The sequence below is a fragment of the Eptesicus fuscus genome, chromosome 19 (genome assembly GCF_027574615.1).
Source record: "Eptesicus fuscus isolate TK198812 chromosome 19, DD_ASM_mEF_20220401, whole genome shotgun sequence".
In the NCBI taxonomy this organism is placed as follows: Eukaryota; Metazoa; Chordata; class Mammalia; order Chiroptera; family Vespertilionidae; genus Eptesicus; species Eptesicus fuscus.
Genome location: NC_072491.1, coordinates 8,726,499 through 8,741,825, shown reverse-complemented (window position 1 = coordinate 8,741,825; position 15,327 = coordinate 8,726,499). Strand labels below are relative to the sequence as shown.

Below are 15,327 nucleotides of genomic sequence, written 5' to 3'. Positions count from 1 at the left end.
TCTGTCACTCTGACCTTCACTTCCGTCACTCTGACCTTCACTTCCCAGAGAGCTAAAGCAGCCCCGCCCAGGCTCCCTTCTTCCCTACAATGTTTCTAAGGAGCCAAAGCAGAGCCCCGCTAGGCTCTCCCCTGTTGCTTCTTCTACCCTAAACCTCCCTTTGTTTCACTGCCCCCAGCTTTTTAAAAAATATATACTTTTATTGATTTCAGAGAGGAAGGGAGAGGGAGAAATAGAAACATCAATCACTGATCGGCTGCCTCCTGCACGTCCCTCACTGGGGATGGAGCCCGCAACCCGGGCATGTGCCCTTGACCGGAATTGAACCTGGGGCCCTTCAGTCTGCAGGCTGACGCTCTATCCACTGAGCCAAACCAGCCGGGCTCACTGCCCCCAGCTTTAATAAACCTACACTCAAAATCACCTGGACCTGTGTTGTAAAATTATTCCAACACGAAGTCAAGAACCCACGCACCACAGGCCAGCCTGAGGCAGACCCGCTCGGGGCCAGTCCCTGTCCAGTAACGCAGGTTCCAAAAATGGAAATGATGCTTTGGCCACCACACAATGAGATGTTAAGTAAATATCACGTGTATCAACAGCTCTGCCCAGGAGGGATGCAAGGACCAGCACATTTCATTTATTTCTAAAATTAATTAGAACTGGTTTGAGTCCCCACATTCCAGACGGGCAGGAAGACATGGATTCTATTTGTGGGCCTTCCTTTTGACCACCCTGGGTCCTTTGCCGTCATCTCAGAAGTTTGTTTTGGGCAGTTTAAAAAAGGGACCTGGCAGGCTTTTCTTCTCAAGCGGAGGAGAATCCGTTTGTGTACGCCTGCTGGTGCCTTTGCCATAGCTGCTTCTAGCTTCTCAGGGCCCTTTTGTAAGCCTGGATCTTCCTCTCTGTGTCCCGTATGGCTGCTCCCTGTATCCCAAGGTTTTGCACCAACAGCCATGTCCAAAGGGGAGCAGCGCCGTGAACAAACTCACTTCTTCCACGTGAAGCTCACTCTCTTCATCTGGACCTGTCAGCCCCCCACTGCCACTCATCTCCGAGGTCCGCCCCCTCCAGAGCCGTATGGTAAAAGGGATTCAGTCTCCTCTCGCCTTAAAACCAGTCTCTATTCCCAGGCCTGGAGACCACACCCAGGGCTGGGGTGCCTTATTTTGTAATCCACCATCACACATGCCCCAAGTCTCCTCTTGAAATGAAAGGGTTATCACATATGTTCCTTTCTTTTACACGGGCTTGACTGCCTGTGATGAAGTGTGAAACGTCAGAGATTCACATGCAAAAATGTGTCTACCCTAAAAGGGGTGAGGGTGGAGGGAGAGTATCCATTTGTTCCGGATGAATTACTTTTCCCCAAGGACAAAGTAATTGCTAAAAGAGAAAAAAAGCTTAGAGACCATCCTAGCGGTAAAGATAAAAATGTAAGAGAAAGAACCTAGGACAAGTATTAAAAGAATCTCTCCTAAGTAACTCTTGGAGCAAAAACAGAGGTTAAAGCATCGCTTATAGAAAATGAAACATGCTTATTTATAATTTGTAAAACATTACCAAAGCCCTGGCCAGTGTGTTTCAGTGGTTGGAGCATCGGCCTGCACACCAAAGGGTCGTGGGTTTGATTCCTGGTCAAGGTTTGGGAGCGTGTGGGAGGCAACAAGTCGGTGTGTCTCTCTCACATTGATGTTTCTCTCTCTCTCTTTCTTCTCCCCCCACCCACTTCCACTCTCTCTGAAAAGCAATGGGAAAAAGTATCCTCTGGTGAGGATTAACAAAAAAATAGTAAATAAATAAAATATCACCAAAGCTATGCTCAGAGGCAAGTAAATAGCCTTAAATACTTTTATTATTAAACAACAAAATAAACTCAAATTAAGTTACTCAGTTTAAGAAATTAGTTATTTGACCTAGACAAATCCAAACAAAGGTTAATTAATTTCTAGTCAATAAATTAGAAAACTTGAAAAACTGTAAATGTTCAAGGCCTGTTTCTTTGCTGGAGAAAAATGGCAAAGACAACAGTTACAACAAAAACCTCTAATAAATATAATTATTGAGAGAAAGGAGAGTAAAATAAACACAAAGCATTAAAAGGAAGGAATATAAGAACAGATCAATGTAAAAACTTTGATAGAATTTTTTTGGGGAAAATGTAAATTATCAATATTTATCAAAGATGTTGTAAGTTGAACATGCTGTCGCTTTAAAAATTGGGTACTTTTCAAAGAATTATCTTCAAAAAAGGAAGTGTTCACAATCAGATAGGTATTACCAGTTCCATTCTATGTGAATTACATCAAAAAACATAAAAGGGTAAACACTTCCCAAACCATTTTGTAAAGTCAGCAGTACCCTAATATCAAGGTCTGGCCAAGATCACAACCAAAAATAATTATATATGTTATGCCAATTTGTACATGAATGTACAAAAATTCCAAATAAAATACTAGCAAATCAAACTCAACCACATATTTTAAAAAGTTATTTTAATTTTTTTAATAAACATATGCTATAATACTTTTCAAAAAGAAAAAAAAGAGTTCAACATATATGAAAATGGCATTTAGTAATATTTAAAACCTAATGCTGGCTTTAAAAATGTCTTGGTAGCCATGGCCTGTGTGGTTGGGTGTGGTCCTATGCACCAAAAGGTTCCTGGTTCGATTCCTGGTCAAGACACATGCCTCGGTTGCAGGCTCCATCCCTGGTAGATGTTTCTTTCTCTCTCCTTCTCCCTTGCTTTCTCTCTAAAAACAAATTAAAAATGTTTCTTTATTGTTGACAGTATTACAGATGTCTCCTAACTCCCCTCTCCCCCTTACCCTCCTCCTCCCAGGCCCTGCCATACCCCAGGCCTGCACCATTGGTTATGCATATATATGTGTAAGTTCTGTGTACATATAAATTCTTTGGTTCATCTCTTCCCATCCCACCCTTCTCCCTTCTGAGATATGTCAGTCTATTCCATGCCTCTGGATCTATTTTGTTCATCAGTTTATGATGTTCGTTAGATTCCACCTCTAAGTGAGATCATCTGATATTTGTCTTTCTCTGGCTGGCTTATTTCACTCAGCATAATATTCTCCAGGTCCACCCATGCTGTTGCAAAGGGTAAGACATCCTTCTTTTTTACAGCTGCATAGTATTCCATTGTGTAATGTACCACAACTTTTTTATCCACTCATCTACTGGTGGGCACTTGGGCTGTTTCCAGATCTTAGCTATTGTAAATAATACTGCTATGAATGTAGGGGTGCATAAATTATTTCTGATTGGTGTTTCGGGAATCTTAGGATATATTCCTAGAAGTGAGATTGCTGGGTGAAACAGTAGTTCCGTTTTTCATTCTTTGAGTAAATTCCATGCTGTTTTCCATAATGGCTGTACCAATGTGCATTCCCATCAGCAGTGTCCTAACGTTCCCTTTTCTCCACATCCTCACCAGCACCTGTTCATTTATTGATGGTAGCTATTCTGGCCGCTATGCAGTTTTAATTTGCACCTGATGATTAGTGATGTTGAGCATTTTTTCATGTCTATTGGCCATTTGTATGTCCTCTTTGGAGAAGTGCCAATTTAGGTCCTGTGTACATTTTTAAATTGGGTTATTTATCTTCCTTTTGTTGAAGTGTATGAGTTCTTTATGTATTTTGGATATTAACCCCCTTTCAAATGTCATTGGCATATATGCTCTCTCATACTGTGGGTTCTCTTTACATTTTGATGTTTCGTTTGCTGTGCTGAAGCATTTGTTTCATGTAGCTCCATTTTAGTTTTCCTTTGTTTCTCTTGCCCTCAGAGATGTACAGGTGGAAATTCTGCTACGTGAAATGTCTGAGACTTCACTAAGTTTTCTTCTAGGATTTTTATGGCTTGCAACTTACATTTAATTAAGTCTTTTATCCATTTGGAGTTTATTCTTGTGCATGGTGTAGGTTGGTGATCTAGTTTCTTTTTTTTTTTTATGTACCTGTCCAATTTTCCCAACACCATTTATTGAAGAGACTATCTTTACTCCCTTTTATTCTCTTGCCTCCTTTGTAATATATTCACCTTGAAGGCTTATAATTTGAGAGCTATTTAGAAAACAACTGTTAGGATTTGATCCAAGGTATACATTTTTTTCATGATTGGGCCGACAGGGTTTAACAGAATTAAGCTTGACTTTCAAAGTAAATTCGGAAAAGAACAAAGGTAATGACCTTCATACTGTGACAAGTCAATTCACATACCATCAAGATATCTTCATTTACCCAGCTTGTCCAGGACTAAGCTTTTGAAGATTTGAAACATTCTGTAAGAAACAGCAATTGTCTTATTATTTATGAAAATGGTCAGAATTAAGGTATGTTAACCTACAGACTAAGGGTACACAGTTACCTAAACCCTCCTGCTATCCCCAAGGACAAAGCTAACAATAACCTATATTTAGGCATGTTTGACTAGAGAACAGGGTAGCTCATTCTTGGTAGTGTGAATCTTGTTTAAAAAAAAGCAGAATTACTCAAGTCAGTCATGCCATTCCAGTCCTAATTTAACAGTCAGCATCAAGCCACTTCCTTCCTCATCCCTAATCAGAGCTATGGCTGATGGAGTACTAAACCAAGACCATCAAAACACAAGGTGTAATTTGCCGCCTTCTTATAAAAAGTCATTAGCTCAATCATTTGATGAATTTAATTAACTCAACGAAATTCTCAGTGGGCAAGGTAGAGGTCCATATCAAAGGACCACTCTCTAACCCTTCCAAACTTTTCACCATGAAAAATTTTCATCGCTTGTTTAAAGGGCATTAAAAAAAAAAAAGTCCTCCTTTTAAGGTATTGAAGATGAAACTCAACTGTAATTGCATTTGCAAAGTTAAAGCTACACTTCAACCAAATAGTATTCCTGAGAATTGCTAATCTAAAAGATAACTTTAAAAGGGGAGGAGAGGAATAACAATGCCTATCAACAATGGATAAATTCTATATTCATACTATGAAAGGCTCCTTGATAATAAGAGACTATGAATATACTCAACAAATACTAAAAAATTGAATAAGTCAGTCACAAAGGAGTACATACATATATGTGAATTTCTAGAACAAGCAACACTATCTGTGGTGATACAAATCAGAATAGTTATGTGGAGAGGGATTAACTAGAAAGGGCATGAGATAATTTTCTGGAGTAATGGAAATTTTGTATCTTTATTGGGATTGTGGTCACCAAATCTCAAATGATACACCTAAAATCTGTGCATTTTATTGAATGAAAATTATAATTCAGTTTTTAAAAAGTACTATTTATCTAACTAGACCCTAAAGTTAAGTATAATGTACTACCTTAGAAAGAATCTAATGAATCTTACTATTATTAAAAACCAACACAGACAAAAAATGGTTACCAGAGGGGAATAGAGGTTGGATAAGGGCAAAGTGGTTAAAGGAGGTCAAACATATGGTAACAGAAGGAAATTATAGACTTCCGATGGTCAGCACGCAATAGTACACAGATGTCAAATTATAATCTTGTACACCTGGAAATTATATAATGTTATTAACCAAGGTTATCCCAATAAATTAAAAAACAACAAGAGGCAATTCAGAAAGCAGATATGAAACTTTAATTCACTGTGGGCATTTCTTTAGCCATTCTCTATATTATATATAAGCTTTTCTTATGTCTTCACAAGAAACATCTTTTATAAGACAGTTTTTCTACCAAATACTGTGTACCACATCACTATTCCATTTAACTAGTTATGAGTGTATTATAAATATTATGAGCCATTGATTAAATATAAATACAGAAGTCGATACATGTTAGAAAGTTTAAATAAAAAAAAAGCTTAAGAAAGGCTAAATACAAGGTAAGGTTACATCTTCTATACTCTACGTAACATCACAGTGACAACCAATTACAGTAAAATCACAACTGCTTTCAGATAGTACATTCAGATTTCTAACATCCAATTGTTTTCATTTCAACAATCTGAATCCCACACTGCATTTTTATTCTGGAGTAGACCGGCTTTTGGACTGCAGACAAGATTCTTGTGTAATAATATTTATTACGTTGCCCTGGCCAGGTGGCTCAGTTGGTTGGAGCGTTGTCCCAAGCACCAAAAGGTTGTGGGCCGGATTCCCAGTCAGGGCACATACCTAGGTTGCGGGTTGGATCCCTGGTTGGGGCACGTACAGGAGGCAACTGATCGATGTTACTCTCTTCCTTCCTCGTTCTCTAAAATCAATAAACATATCCTTGGGTAAGGATTTTTTTAAAAATTACTATGTTGATCATGACCACAGTAAACTAAATTTATATATACTATACTATGTAGAAATGCGACTTTATTTAAAGTATATAATATGGAACTCTTCAAGAGAAATTCAAATAGTAGACTGAGAATGGGTTTTAATTGCTACTGCAGTCTACATATATTTCGTTGAAAGAATAAGTCTGTCAAAACATTTAAAAATAAATATATTTTCCTCTTCGAAAATGCTGCCTGGAAAAAAGTTCCAAGCCGACGAAAGAAAAAACAAACAAACTACAAACAAAAAGCAAGGGGGAAAAAGACTTCAGAAAACAAACACTATATGATGTCTGGGCTGCAATCTTCCTGGGTCTATTTTTTGACTGGAACAAGTTTTGCAGTCAGTTCTGTGTTTAGTGCCCACAGTCCACGGGGAGTCCTTGAACATCTCGTTCACATTTTACAGAAATCTGAAAGGACTCCTAAAACCCCTCAACTAATTACACCAGGGAAAGCTGATCGTGTTTTGTACTGAAGTCTATATGAATACCAAACATAGTCATAGCCACTCTTTAACAGTGTTGCTAGAATAAGTAAAGAAATGTATGTACAGCTGTACACAGATCACCAGTAAACACAGGAACAAAATGCCATTTGCTGTCTATCCAATAAGCTGCCCAAAAGCTAATTTGCAATGTTTATTTTCATTTACTTTGATACAGTATTAGAAGGGGCTGCATAGAAGTACGAGACTGCTGCAAATAACACTTGATGCTAAGTGTTCTACTAAGCATCAGGCATGCAAAATAATTACCATTTAAAATTTCTCATTTATATATCGCAACACTCCTATTTATAAGCTACAATATGTTTGAAGCATTTAGTAATTTTTAAGCCAAATATTTTAATTGACCTATGCCTAAGTGGGGAAAGACAAAAACTTTCCTCCTGTCTCAACGTACTCCCCAAATTGATATATAAACTTATTTTATGTCATCCTTAAAATTCCAAGTGATGAAAATCCTTATCACTATGAAATTAGAAGTATGATTTGCCAGCAGCAGTCTGTCACCCACACACTTCCAGCATGCCAAGCCTTTGGGAATTACACGATAAGAGTGACATGCTGGCTCTACATGACAGCAGTTGAACATATTAGTCTCTTCTTTTTTTCCTGGATCTTTTATTTCAAACTAAGTAAAGCTTTTCATTAATACAAACTAAAAAAAAATTTTTTTCTTTATTTACCATCAATATAAGAGTAGATAAAACTAAAAACCTTTATTGTCTTCAAGTGCGTGGCAAAACAGAATGTTTCAGTAACATTAGGTAATTAGGTAGGGAAGTGATTAGTTTGTTTTCCCATTTCAAAAGCATTCCACATAATCACAAACACAATTTCAGATTGCTTGGTTCTCGGTCATTTATGGCTTAAAATACTGCATTTGAAAACCACCTCAGGATAAAATAAGTTTATACGAATAATGCATAGATTGTATATCTAGGAAATCATGCAATAAATAAAGGTTCTCATGTACATCGGAATCTTAGTGACAAATGGAGCCACAGATGTGAACAGTGCTGTTTCTTTTACCAAGAAAATACACCCAGCAAGATCCTTGCTTCTGACCTATTCAAGATCCTACTTGCCAGGTCATCCTAATTTTCTGACTGGTACAAGAAGCCAATGTCACAAGAAATCTGCATTAAGAACCTGACTTGCCTCAAGTGCAGGAACTGTGAGGTCTGAGCCAGGCAGAACGACACTCTCATTATCCTGCCACCCTACCGCCAAGTCCACTGGAGTTCTTGACTAGCTAGACAGGATCAAATGGGTAAATGCTTAGAATGACCACTAGAAATGTTTATTACTTTAGTATCTTTTTACAATCTATTTGTCCTTTAAATCTATTTCATTTGAAAATTGCCAGGGTAAGATCTCACTGTTCCTGGTTTTGATATGCCCCTACCACATGAGAGTTGAACTGAACTACAATGATTGTAATGTCATCTCTGTACATTCGAGCAAGCTCTTCAGGAAGACTCAGCATTTTGGAGAGACGCTCATGATCAACAGTCCCAAACTCATTGTTGCCCACAGCATGGCGAATAAGATGGGTTGCTGCATTCTGATCCTCAAATACCGAGGACATCTTGGCTCTCCTTTCTGTTAACAGGCCATGCATCTGTCCCAGAGTCACCTTGTAGCCACCAACAGCTATTGGCTGTTGGTGGTGCATGCCGGTTAGGTACTCACCCACAATCCTAACCACATCCTGCCTATGCATTGTCTCCCACAACCCATCAGTAGCCAGTACCAGAAACTTATCCTGTGGCCTTAATCGGTGGTAGATTACCTCTGGCTCAGCAGTGAGATAAGGAGGTGTATAATAATTAGGAGGAATAAACTTGGTATATTCGTTGTCATTCAACTGGTCTGGGCCAGATTCTATCACTCTCTTTTGAAGGTCAATGCTCCATTTGAATTTTACATCGCCAAAAGCCCTAAAAGGCATCAGCAAGCCAAGGAGCCGATCCTGTTTCACCACACTCTTGGCCTCATTCTTTGGATGTTCCAATTTTAGCCTTTCCAGTTCACTTTCATTCTGAGCATTGTGGTCATTAGAGAGAGTGACTGCTGACCAAGAGCCGTCCTCTTCCTGCACACCCAGCATGGCTCTGCTATCGCCAGTATTGGCCACGTGAAGGTTGACGCCATCTACGTGGGCCACACAAGCAGTGGCCCCAGAAAACGCCACTCGAAGCACCAGGTAGTTGAGGAAAGAATTGGGATCACCGACTTGGGCCTCCAGGGAGATGTCGTTATCAAGTCTCTTGAAGGCATTAATTAAAGCCTCCTTAACATCAATATCATCTGCCTCCCCAGTGTTGAGGTCTATAAGTTCTTGCCAGTAAGTCCTCAAGCTGTTGAAGTACAGTTTGGATGCCTCCTTACTGAAGTAATCGTTGGGATGCTTGTGCCACTGGAGAATGGGGAGCAGTGCCCGGCCACTCTCTACCGCATTTTCAATCTCTAGCAAAGTCTCGTGGGGTAACAAAGAGACAGCAATGTAATAAAAGAGTCTTTCACTGACTGCTTGGGAACAAGCACAGCCTGCATGGCCATCAAAAACCCCCAAAAGCATCCCTCTGGTCTGCAAGCAGGTTGCTGCACTTCTCCGATCCTCAATGGGTGCATTTGCAGGTAGCTGATTGCTGTCAAATCCAAGGACAGAACTGACGTTTTTGCCATCAAATTCTGGCACTTTGAAGCTGTACTCATTAGCTTTCAGGATGCTGTTGACTTGGGGAGGAGTGAGGTAAAACTTCTGTGGTGTGGAAACATACCTCCTTCCGTGGGTGTACTGCCACCAGTTCTCCTTTGGCCTGCCAAAGGTAGCATACGCCGGATGGGGCGTATACCTCAGGTGACTCGGAGGAATGTAAGAAGGTGAGCAGCAGAGATGTCTGTGGTGGCAGTAACACGCAGTGCCATAGATTCTGCTCAGCTCACAGTTACGAATCAGAGGGAAAAACAGTTGAGTTGGTGCTGGCATGGCATCAGAGAACAGTGGCAGGCTGGAACTTCTGACTGGGATTCCTACAACACAGATTACACAGGTACACACAAAGAAAAAGTTATACTTCAGGTTACTTAGTCTATCTTTGCTTGGAGACACTGTATTTCATACCCACATCATGTACTATTTCTACAGGGTATATTCTGCTGAGCACAATTCCCTATCATTTATGGAACCAGGATTGAACGTCACGCTTTACTTTTCTCTTTTCATCGTATTTCTTTGTGTGCGCAAACTGTGCACAATGTATAACAGATTTAGCTGGGGAGAGCTGAGGAGATGAGTGTTATATAACATTATGCAGTGGAAGTCTACCTGGCCAATCGCCCTTCTCCCTCCCTCCCTTTAAAAAGGCTTTGATCTTCCATATTGCTCAGGGACTTACCCCATTTATGAATATCCTATTTCTAGAGCTGTGGTTAATTGTCAGCATTTGATTATACATGGCTATCACCAAAAAAGTGTTAGGATGCATTCCCAACATAGTATATTCATACATTACTTTTAAGTTACACATATATACTACTGTATTAATATGATGTTCATTATAACATATACAAAAATTTACATAACGAATAAAGAGAAATGCCAATATTCCCTTCCTACACCCCAGTGAGTGCTCTCGCAAACAATGCTTTCTAGACCACTGCACCAATTTGGTGAGTTTCCACCAACTTGCCAAATTAATCCTGCAAAAGCTGGCTCACCTTTTTGGGCCTCACTTTCCTAAGATGTAACACATCTCTGAACACATCGGAACAGAGATTCTAAAGCCTCTTCTAGGAATCCATGTCTTTATAACTGTTTGTTGAAGTGGGGCTTTGAAATCAAATGCAGGTTTCATTTATTCATTAATTTTACTGTGTCCTTCATAAAAAAAGTTCAAGTATTTTAGTAGCTCCAAAACTGTCAGTAACATAAATAGTAGCAGTTCTGGAATTTAATATACTTGGCAGCACTTTCTTCTGTTTATCAGCCATAAGGGAAAGCTATAGAAATTTTATTTTCATCAATTATGGATCCCAAGTAGAATTCACCACTAGAAAAATATTTTCTTTTATATTAAAAAACAAAAGTATGTATTTGTCTTTGGGAAACAATAAAGAATAGTCGAATAATACCCAAATAGTCTAAGGTTTAGATTAAAAAATGGTAACAGAATTATAATCTAAATCATATCACTCAGTATATGACACTGGAAAGATTTTGTTGGGCATTTATCTAGAAAATTTAATGAATGTTTACCAGTAACTCAGATAATTTATGCAAGAAAAAAAATATGTATTCTTCCTCGATAATATTTCCCCTAAATTGCCTCAATGTATTCATTTGGCCTATAAAGAAATAGGCTTTACAAATACTTTATATAAGGAAATAAGTAAACAAAAAGAAATAAGGAAAATAAAATCAATTGAATCTTTTTATCAGCTACTCCTTCCGAAGGTTAAATGATTAAGGAACAAAAAATTTACAGGTATTGGAGTGTTAGCTATATATTACATTATTTTTGAGTACCTTCTTTTGAAGAGTAATTAGAGAAAAAGTGATAAGTGGGGGAGCAGAGAAAACCAAACACTGAATAACTGATCTTTGTTTGCTTCTGTAATAAACATGGCACCAGCCAGTCGTACAGAACCCCTTTTGCAAGTGATAGAAAGTACCATTATTTTAACTGCACTATTTTTTTTCTTTATTGATTAAGGTATTACATATGTGTTCTTATCGCCCCATTGCCCCCACCCCCCACTCATGCCCTCACCCCCCCCCATTGTCTGTGTCCATTGGTTAGGCTTATATGCATGCATACAAGTCCTTTGGTTGATCTCTCCCTTAACTGCACTATTTAAGAAGGGATTTGTTTACAAAATTGAAGGCAAGATTAAGCAATAAAAGGTAATGATTAGATTTTTAAAATAAGATCAATAACTAAAAAGCATTCTGAAATGCAGTAAAAAAACAGAAATTCCATAAGAGAAGCAATCTATCAAGACTAACCACTTAAAAATAGTACTTCAAACTGAGTATCTGAAAGTCATTCAAATTAAGTATACATGACTGAGCCAGGGGATATGCTCAAATGTTGGGCCACATGACACTGGTTTCCAAACATAAACCAAATCTCTTGTTATTTGCACTTAGAAAGCACATTAACTTCATGCTCTGTATAAGGATTTTCTAGCATTAAAAATGTAAACATGGCTCAGCGGTTGAGCGTGGACCTATGAACCAGGAGGTCACAGCTCAATTCCCAGTCAGGGCACAAGCCTGGGTTATGGGCTCCCCGGTGTGGGGCGTGCAGGAGGCAGCCCATCAATGATTATCTCTCATCATTGATGTTTCTCTCTCTCCCTTCCTTTCTGAAATCAAAATATATATACATATTTTAAAAAATGTAAACAGATGCCAATCTTAATGAAAAGAAAGTTTCTCCATGACTTTATATGTTTGTATTGGTGCTTACTTTAAAACTTAATCCTATAGAGAAGAAAAAAGTATGTTTGTGATGAAATGTAGATTGAATCAAAGTTGTGTGTGTGTGTGTGTGTGTGTGTGTGTGTGTGTGTGTTTAGAAAAAGGAGAGCTTTTATTATACAGGGTGGGGCAAAAGTAAGTTTATAATAGTCTGTATGGGAAATACAATAATTAGTAAATAATAATACAAGAAAAAACTCTTTCACATATTCACAACTGTAAACCTACTTTTGTTCCCACCCTGTATGTCTAATCAAGGAAATAAGTCCAGGAAACCTGCACTTTCTTTAAATTGCTTTGTCTTGAAAAATTTTATGCTTTTGTAGTTGATTGCAAAATGAATGAAATATTGTGGCACAAGAACTAATGAGTCATGCAGGAAATGCTTGGACTAATACAGTACATTCAAACAGCAAGCACTGAAATGCCTAAATAATGTACTACATTTTTCCTTCAAATCCAAGGTTCTTGAGGTTGAAGACAAAAAAAAGCAGAGCGAATTTTATCAGCTGTATTTTTCACTTATCCAGTTTAGCATATGAACTGAGATTGCATCTCAATCCCACAACTCCCAGCATGCCTTCAAAAGACACATTCTTCGTAAAGATGAAATTCACGCAAACCTGCTCTGTGATTAATCAGTGTCCTGCCATCACCAGTACAAGCGATGGAGTCTCTCCATCAGAGCAGATACCCGTAGAGGTCAAAGTACTTTCGAATGTTTTCAGAAACCTTAAGTGAGCAAACACTGAGCATCTTTCTAAAGACTGTATGAGTCGATTCAACAACAACAACAAAAACCATGAAAACAGCGTTCGTTGAAGAACTAGCTAAATACATGAAGTAGAAAGCTCTTGATAGGCAAAGAACAGCAACACGATCCAGCCGTGGGTAAACTGGAGCCGTGTCAAATTTCCAAATTATTTCTGACTTTGTTTCTACTGGAAAGTTCCTATCCCAGGATCCAGACGGAGCCCTGTTATTAGATGCAGCATCCTCGTCCTGGGTGGATTTTGCCAATGACTAATAAGGAAAGATGCGGAGAGACCCATCTTACTGATGTGCTCAGCAGAGTCTGTGCCAAAGAAATGATTCCACTTCATCCATAAACCCACAGAACAAACTAATTGGAAGATGCTGTCACTGCACCGACTCCGGGGCTCTTTAGGCTTCGCAAAGCTTGGCTGTCAGAGGAGGGAAAGGTGCTATCCTAGTTATTCAACGTTAAATGCCAGAACCTCCGTTTATGTAATCCTGCTGGACCGGACACCCTGCATATAGACTGCGACTTTTCAGCCTTTTCTCAAAAACGCCTAGCCGTTTCGCAGCTCCCGTTATCTATTCGTTCCCCTGAATGAAGAGACCTTCCGGCTTCCTTAGGAAGACGCAAAGCTCCCAGCCAGCACTTGTTCGATTCCTTCCCTTGGTCCGTCCCTGCTGAACACTGCCCTCTCCCTGGCATCAGAGCAACCCTGGTCCCAGGAAGCCTTTGTCCTCTCCTCTCTCTCTCACCCCTTCATTCCACCACGACCCGCCTAAAGCCATCCATCCACACACACACACACCATCGGTCCCCATCCTTCCAGGCCACCCAGCGCAGGTCTTGCAGGGGATACCTACCAATTCGTCGGGGCCCGGGGCACACACACATTCTCCTGTCATCACAACACGGAGCCGACAACATCCACAACCCGCGCGGAGAGCAGCAGCGACAGCAGCACCGGCCCATCGGAAGCAAGGCAGAGATGCTCATTAGAGGAGGCGGCGGCGGGGGAGGCGGGAGGGGGGCCGGGAGGGGGAGCGGGGGAGGGGCGAGGTCTCTGGGGCGGGGTGAATGGGGCTGGGCTGGGCTGGGCAGGGGGAAGAGGACGGAAGGAGAAAGGGGTGGGGAGGAGGAAACCAAGCAAACCAACCGAGCCCGCGGGAAAAGGCAGAGCCACAGCCCCAGGCGGTGGGGGGCCCAGACGCGAGCAGAGGCGCGCCCCGAGCCCCGGGACCAGCCCCTCCATCCAGCCCGGGCGCGGAGCCCACGGGCACGGCACGCAGTGTCCTCCGCCCGCGGCCCGCCCGGGCCCACCGGGCCCCGGCTTCAGTTCAGAGCCGGGGCGGCCAGCGGCGGGCTTCTCGGGGAGCCCCCCGGACCCCTGGGGGTGTAAGAGGGGGGTGTGGGGGGGGACCCTCAGGCACAGACGCCGCACCGCCCGCGCCGCACCTCCTAGCAGCTCACCCTTCCGCGGGTCCCCCACGGCGTCCCCGGCGCCGACCGTGGGCGCGCGGGCCGCCCCCACTCCGAACCCGCGCGCGCCCCGCGCCGCCCCCACGGCCGCGCACACCTGGCGCTGGGGGCCTGTCCCCCCCGCTCCCCACCCCCGCTCCCGCCGCCCGTCCTCCCACGCTCGCGGCCGCCGCGCCCCACGCGCCGGCTCCCGCTTCGCCACTCCGCGCGGGTGGAGGACTCCATCGAGGTGGCGCGGGGCCGGAGCGGGGAATACGAACCGGGCACGGCAGGCAGGAGCCGCTCCTTCCCGAGGAGGAGGAGGAGGAGGAGGAGGAGGAGGAGGCGGCGGCCGCGCGGACCGTCCGGCGCTCCCTCCACAAAGCCCAGTGCCGCTCCGGGCGCGCGGGTCCTCGCCCACTCGGCGCCCCCGCCCTGCCGGCCGCCGCCCGCCCCGCCCGCGCGTTCGGGGGCTCCTCCCGCCTCGCGATTGGCTGCGCCGCGGCGGGAGGAGGAGAGCGGCTGAGCGGGGGGGACGGGGGGGGGGGGGCGGGGGGGGCGTCGGGGGAAGCGGCGCGCGCCCGCCGGCTCTGTGACGTCACGGGGGTCAGACAATCGCTTCCATTTGGCACCGCCGCCCATTGGCTCGGCGGGCCGCCTCACGTGACCGCGCCCCGGGCGGCGCCGCCGGGGGACCCTCGATCGGCTGGGCGGTTGGCGGCGAGCAGGTGGGCGGTGGGCCTGGGCCGGAGGGAGGACTTGGGCCGGCCCCAGCACCCCCACGCGTGCGGGGCCCGGGCGCCGCTGCT

General features: G+C 42.7%; 1 protein-coding gene across 4 annotated transcripts; it reads right to left on the bottom strand.

Moving 5' to 3' along the window:
• Nucleotides 1–2,556: 2,556 nt before the first annotated feature.
• PDP1 (pyruvate dehydrogenase phosphatase catalytic subunit 1) lies at nt 2,557–14,954 on the bottom strand. Of its 4 annotated transcripts, XM_054708213.1 has the most exons (5): nt 14,800–14,851; nt 13,924–13,958; nt 8,608–9,851; nt 4,242–4,303; nt 2,557–2,756 (listed from the first exon to the last, which is right to left on the bottom strand). In XM_054708213.1, the coding sequence occupies exons 2-4, from the start codon at nt 13,952–13,954 to the stop codon at nt 4,259–4,261; spliced, it is 1,320 nt and encodes a 439-aa protein (XP_054564188.1). In that variant the 5' UTR covers nt 13,955–13,958; nt 14,800–14,851; the 3' UTR covers nt 2,557–2,756; nt 4,242–4,258. The 4 variants fall into 4 exon arrangements, with proteins under 4 accessions (XP_054564188.1, XP_054564186.1, XP_054564187.1 ...); XM_054708211.1 differs by lacking the exons at nt 2,557–2,756; nt 4,242–4,303 and having other exon boundaries at nt 5,595–9,851; nt 14,800–14,848; XM_054708212.1 differs by lacking the exons at nt 2,557–2,756; nt 4,242–4,303; nt 14,800–14,851 and adding an exon at nt 14,531–14,583 and having other exon boundaries at nt 5,595–9,851.
• Nucleotides 14,955–15,327: the final 373 nt, after the last annotated feature.